This window comes from Pyxicephalus adspersus, chromosome 5 (genome assembly GCF_032062135.1).
Source record: "Pyxicephalus adspersus chromosome 5, UCB_Pads_2.0, whole genome shotgun sequence".
NCBI classification, from domain to species: Eukaryota; Metazoa; Chordata; class Amphibia; order Anura; family Pyxicephalidae; genus Pyxicephalus; species Pyxicephalus adspersus.
Genome location: NC_092862.1, coordinates 92,403,833 through 92,410,734, shown reverse-complemented (window position 1 = coordinate 92,410,734; position 6,902 = coordinate 92,403,833). Strand labels below are relative to the sequence as shown.

The window sequence follows — 6,902 nt, the reverse complement described above, 5'->3', positions numbered from 1 at the left end:
AAACATGCTTACAGATGATGCTGTAAGTAAAACTTATTACATATGCATTCATTATTACAACTGCACATACAGTTAGGTCCATAAATTTTTGGCCAGAGACAACTGCAGAATTTCAGCTTTAATTCAGTGGGTTGAACAAAAAGATTGCATAATATAGTGAGGAACTGTAGCCTTTTTTTTTAACACAATCACTTCATTTCAGGGGCTCAAAAGTAATTGGACAAATTAAAAAGCTGAAAACAAAATGTTCATGTCTAATACTTGGTCAAAAACCCTTTGCTGGCAATGAGAGCCTGTAGTCTTGAACTCATGGACATCACCAGATGCTGGGTTTCCTCCTTTTTAATGCTCCACCCGGCCTTTACTTCAGCAGCTTTTAGTTGCTGTTTGTTTGTGGGCGTTTCTGTCCGAATGCATGCTCAGTTGGGTTCAGATCAGGTGACTGACTTGGCTATTAAAGGATATTCCACTTCTTTGCTTTAATAAACTCCTGGGTTGCTTTGGCTGTATGTTTTGGGTCATTGTCAATCTTTTTTTTGAAATGTCTCCCAATCAATTTGACTGCATTTAGCTGGATTTGAGCAGACAGTATGTCTCTGAACACCTCAGAATTCATTCAGCTGCTTCTGTCCTGTGTCACATCATGGATAAACACTAGTGTCCCAGTGCCACTGGCAGCCATGCACGCCCAAGCCATCACACTACCTCCGCCGTGTTTTACAGATGATGTGGTATGCTTTGGATCATGAGCAGTTCCACGCCTTCTCCATACTTTTTTCTTGCCATCATTCTGCTAAAGGTTGATCTTGGTTTCATCTGTCCAAAGAATGGCTTTTTTAGATGTTTTTGAGCAAAGTCCAATCTAGCCTTTCTATTCTTGTGGCTTATGAGTGGCTTCCACCTTGCAGTGCTCCCTCTGTATTTACTTTCATGCAGTCTTCTCTTTATGGTAGAATTGGATACCGATACACCTACTTCCTACAGAGTGTTGTTCACTTGGTTGGCGGCTGTGAAGGGGTTTCTCTTCACCATGGAAATTATTCTGCGATCATCCACCACTGTTGTCTTTCGTGGACGTCCAGGACTTTTGGCGTTGCTGAGTTCACCAGTGCTTAGTTTTTTTCTCATGATGTACCAAACTGTAGATTTTGCCACTCCTAATATTGTAGCAATTTCCCGGATGGGTTTTTTCTGTTTTTGCAGCTTAAGGATGGCTTGTTTCACCTGCATGCAGAGCTCCTTTGACCGCATGTTGTCTGAATCTTCCACACACAAGCAACCCTCCCCCCTCAAATCAATTACAAGCCTTGTATCTGCTTAATTGATAATGACATAACAAAGGAATTATCCACACCAGCCCATGAAATATCCTTTGAGTCAATTGTCCAATTACTTTTGAGCCCCCAAAATGCAGTCATTGTGTAAACAAAAAAAAGGCTTTAGTTCCTTACATTTTTATGCAATCTTTTTGTTCAACCCACTGAATTAAAGCTGAAAGCCTACAGTTCCAACTGCATCTGAGTTGTTTCATTTGAAATGAATTGTAGTAATGTACACAACCAAAATTAGAAAAAAATTTGTCTCTGTCCAAATAGCCCAATAAATATAGACAAAAGAGATCCTGCTGCATGTCAATTTAAGCTAAATTACACGTTCACTTTCACCTGAATGAAGAAAGGAAATACTGTTTAGATTGTGAGTGTGTGCTCCCATTTAAGCTGCAAAACAAGGAAATTCAATAAGACTTTAAGTTTTGTATGCTATCTTGCAGATCAGAAAGTTAAAGTTACAGCTGGATGAAGAGCGACAAAAGAATTCAAGAAACGACATTGCCATGACCGATTCAAGTGGATTAGAAAATGGGTCTGACCTACAGCTTATAGAAATGCAGAGTATGTTCCTAGCCTATCTGCCTGGCACTTTTATAACGATGGCATGAAACACATCCAAAAATTTAAAGAGGAGCTGTGCATTTGCAAATCTTCCAATATAACGATCCCACTCACATTTATTTTATTTTTAAATTTAGAAACCTACCATTATTATTATTAAACAAGATTTATATAGCACCAACATATTACGCAGCGCTTTACATTAAATAGGGGTTACTAATAGCAGACGAATACAGATAGTGACATAGGAGGAGAGGACCCTGCCCCGAAGAGCTTACAATCTAGGAGGTGGGGGAATGAACACACAATAGGACGGGGATATGTAGTGGTGGAAAGTAGTGATGGTTTGAAAAGACAGAAGAAGATGGGTAGGCAAGTTTGAAAAAATGGGTTTTGAGTGCTCTTTTAAATGAGCAGAAAGTAGGAGCAAGCCAGATAGGACGAGAAAGACCATTCTAGAGAGTTGGGGCAGCTCTAGAAAATTCTTGGAGCCGTGCATGTGATGAGGTTACGAGTGAGGAAGTAAGTTGTAGGTCATCGAAGGTAAGTAGGGCAAGAACAGCTGTGGAGGGGTTAGAAGGCAAAGCACAGGAGCCTGGATTTGATTCTAAGGTGAAATGGAAGCCAGTGAAGAGAACTGCAAAGAGATGCAGGAGAGGAGGAGCGGTGGGAAGGTTGGATAAGTCTGGCTGCAGCGTTCATAATAGATTGTAGAGGAGAGAGTCAGGTTAGTGGAATATCAGAGAAGGGGGGGTTAAATTAGTCCAGACGGGAGATGATAGGAGTGTGTACAAGGAGTTTGGTGGGCTCTGGGGCAGGTAGGGGTCGATTTTAGATATGTTGCACAGGTGAAAGTGACAGGACCTGGAAGTGTTCTGAATATGGGGCATAAATGAGAGGGCAGAATCAAAGGTGATGCCAAGACAAAGTGTCTGAGGGTAGGGACGAATATCAGTGTTGTTAACAGGAATATTTCAGGGGGAGATAAATATATAAATAAAAATAAAAAGCTTCAAGGGATAGACTTCATCAAATATTTATCTCCTGATTTGAAGAAATTAATCTTTCAATGTCAGTAAGTACTTTTTGAAATCTGTTAGTAGCTTATGTGTAACTGCAAAGCTGTAAGTTGCCTAAGGAGCTTTGATCTGGCAAATGCCATTGCCATTCAGATAACACTTCTTTGTATGGAATTACAATAGATAATTTATAGCACTGTAAATGTAATGCCTGCCATATGCTTTTTATGCTTAGGAATAATTGAGGTACTTCCTATATGTTATGTACATACAAGTTGTTTGAGTATTGCAGGATAACTACTAAATGAGCTATCCTTTGTGTGTGTGTCTAGAATCCAGCTGTATAAAACAAAAAAATGTGGCCCCACTGTGAGCAGAATCTACTTACAGTATATCTTTGAAGTCAGATGACTACTTTGTGTGTTGGTGGCATGTGCTTTCTAATACAGTTTTATTGAAGAGTAAGAAAAAGTTATCTGCAAAAATGTCTTATTTAGTACAATTATCTTTTTTCCATCTTTTTCAAGGAGATGCCAACAGACAGATTAGTGAGTACAAGTTTAAGCTTTCAAAAGCAGAGCAAGATATAACTACTTTAGAACAGAATGTAAGTATTGTGAAATAGCTCTTATTATCCATACAATTGTTTTACAGTGTTTAGTTGAGTTGTGCTTCTGACACTGCAAAAATGAAAGCAGAATCACTCCCGTATTAAAGCTCCCTGTTTTTTTTGACCCCTTCACTTCTTGGCCAATTACTAGCCAATCATAGAGCACAAAGCACCAACGTACATCTTGGCTGTAATGTGCGGCAGCACCAACTTCTGTGGTTTTGGAGACCGCTTCAGGGATGGGGACTGTAATTTTAAATCATAGGAGGTAACATTTATGTACCAATTAATTATTTTACAGACATGGTAAACCTGAAGTTGTTTTTTTAAATTTCCTATAGCAATATTACCACACCATACTGTCAGGAGGATTCTAAGCCAAGGAAATTCTTAAGTAAGTTGGGCACATCCCAGTCCTACTAATCTCCCAGAATGACTGCTGGTCTCTCATGCTTCTGTAATCCATCTGAAAGGTGGAAGAAAATTAAAGGTTGACTATTCTTCTTAGCCTTAGGGGTCCCAAACTGAGTAGCCGATTCACTGGTCACTTTGTAAACGCTGATAAATTGCTGAAACAACCAGGCACCAATTGAGTACTCATTCAGGGTTCCCTTCACCCAGATATATCCATTGTTTGGTTAAATGTGTGCATATATTTAGTTAGTAAAAATAAATGATTGCTATTTCATTCTGTTTTAAAGAAATCTCTTTTTATGTTTTGAATTTTATAGGTTCTAAGGCTTGAAGGACAGGTCACTAGATATAAATCAGCGTCCGAAAATGCAGAAAAAGTAGAAGATGACCTAAAAGCAGAAAAACGAAAACTTCAGCGAGAGGTATTTACCCGATGCATAATCATTTCGTATTAAGTTTAAAAAGCATTTATGTGCCATTAAAACTGTAATACATATTTGTTCTATGTTTTCTATGTGTAATTTACATTACTACATTTATTTTACTTTATCTTTGTGTGTTTTCCAAATTACAAGCACTGCCCTTCGACAACTTTCTTGTAGTTTCTTGTAGCAGCTAGTTAGGGATGATAGTAACATGATGGCACTAAACATTTAGCTAGTAAAAGTTTCAAGGTAAATATTAGTTGGAATGCTGTCTGCCAACATTACAGCAAACAACCTTTGGTCTCCAAGGAATCAATAATAATATGCAACATTGCATGTTTATCTGACAGAAAAGTAAGAAAAAAATTTGTGTTGTTTTTAGCCCTGACTATATTTAAAAATGTGCAAAATCCTTTCTCCATTTATTGTTTAAAGACACATTTTAAGGCAAGTTCACACCTATTTATTTATCATGCAATTTCACATGGTTCCCCATGATTGTCACCTTGCCAGCCACTCAAGCACTCACTCAGCAGTGCTAGTTCAAAAAGAACCAGCGTCTGCACGTGTGACAGCTGGTGGCAGTGTGCGATACCACTACCCCAAATGCAGCCCCATTTTTATTCCCTATGGGGCTGCTGAAGGGAGCATGTAGTGTTTCCCCCAGCAGCAGTGTTCCTTAGCATGAGGAAGCAATAAATTCACTGTAACCTCACTGGCAGTGTGAATTAGCCCTTAGGTGTATACCTACTTATGTATCCTTAATAGAGTGGGCTTGTGCATTGCTGTGATATATACAGTGGCTGCATTGCACCATTAAACAAATAAATGAGCACAAATTGGAAATGTTGCTATACATTAGCCATACATATTTTTGTTTTAGGCCATATGCTTTTAAAATTGTGTTGTTAATGGGAAATATTCTAAGGAAATGTTTTGCTTTTATTAACAGTTACGAACCGCTTTGGACAAGATGGAGGAGATGGAAATGACAAACAGTCACCTGGTGAAGAGATTAGAGAAGATGAAAGCCAATAGGACTGCTCTTCTGTCTCAGCAGTAATAAGGATGTCAACAATACCATAATGCACTGCTCCACAATACAATGCGCCCTTCACCTGGTCTTACTATAGAAGTTCTTGTTGGTGCACCTGCTGCATGGGCCATTCAAGGGCTTAACCACAACAAGTGACCTGTCGATCTTTAATTTATAAGTGGATTAAAAAAAAAAAAAAAAAACAGGTATTAATACTCTAAACTTTGGTGATTTCTCCTTTTTGGCACTCTAATTCGGGTAATTTTTTTGAGCTGAGGAGCAAAAAGCTGGATTACTGTTTTTTTCATAGGATATATCCCTCACTTTATTATAATCAACTTTACTTACACTCTAATTTTTTTGTCTGCTGCTTACTTGTGCTGATGAACAGAAACTACTGCATGAAGAGGATTCTCTACTACACCCTGGTGACAAATCTTATCCACTTAAGTACTGAGAGTTGATAGACTCGCCTAACCCCTTCCCTGTTTAAGCTAGTCCTGGATTTATGGAGGAGCTCTGTTCTTGCCAAAATACGGATATTCTAGAGGAAATGTCCTGCTGTTTGATTTTGGAGCCTGTTCTTCTGAAATGGACAAGTGTCCAGACCACTTATCAAGTGTCTTACTATGCCACTTACAGAACTGTCTTTCATCGGGGAAGGGGTTAACAAGCCAAGTGCCTTCCTCACTGTAATTTCAAGTTATTTGCTGTTAAACTTAATATACAGGACTGCGCTAACATTTATACCTAGGAACCTTACAATTGGGGGTGGGGGAGGGGGGGGGGGTGGTTATGTTTATTCATTAAACTTTATACATTTTGAACAAAATACTTTTTGTAAAAAATATTTTAATTTGTACAAGACTTGTATAACAGAAGATAGGGACTGTATATAAGTGTTTTATTGCATGGGTGATGGCACTGCTGGTTTGATAGTATTTTAATGAAATTCATTGGTTTACTCTGTGAATCAGGCCCATACATTACGTCCGATGTATTTTGTTGTACATTGTAAATTATATATTCTGTGTTGCTAGAGTGAGTGGCGTGCTTAGACAAAAGAAATTACCAGGGGACCTATTAAATGGACACTTCAACGGTTATGTCTTTGTTGGAGTTTCTAATTTCAGTTTTTTTATGGTTGTAATATTCAAATCAATTCACTGAAAGGTCAGGACCTTCAAAAATTGGGATGTATTGGTTTGGTCTGCTTACACTGATGAACAAAAAGATTTCATACAGATTTTGCTAGGTTGCTGCACATAAATACTGAGCAGTGACTGAAGAAGTTGACAAAACATGGCTTTGTTTTCAAATTTATCCTCATTAGGATAATTCACACTTGTCCATCCTTGTGTATTGCATTAGCACTGGCTATGCTAGAACAGCACATCCAAATTAATGAGCTTACAACTCGCCTAAACAGACAAAAAAATTGTACACACGATGCATTCATTCATGTGCTGCCTTATACATGTAACTTGTAACAATTTGTGTCATCAC

General features: G+C 38.3%; 1 protein-coding gene across 1 annotated transcript in view; it reads left to right on the top strand.

Annotated features, from left to right (window-relative positions):
* The window catches only part of LRRFIP2 (LRR binding FLII interacting protein 2), a gene marked incomplete in the record, with an annotated part of 56,257 nt that extends 49,757 nt beyond the window's left edge, over positions 1–6,500 (top strand). The window contains 4 exon segments of the mRNA XM_072412129.1: positions 1,772–1,892; positions 3,439–3,518; positions 4,253–4,357; positions 5,313–6,500. Coding sequence (XP_072268230.1) covers positions 1,772–1,892; positions 3,439–3,518; positions 4,253–4,357; positions 5,313–5,423 — 417 coding nt within the window.
* Positions 6,501–6,902: the final 402 nt, after the last annotated feature.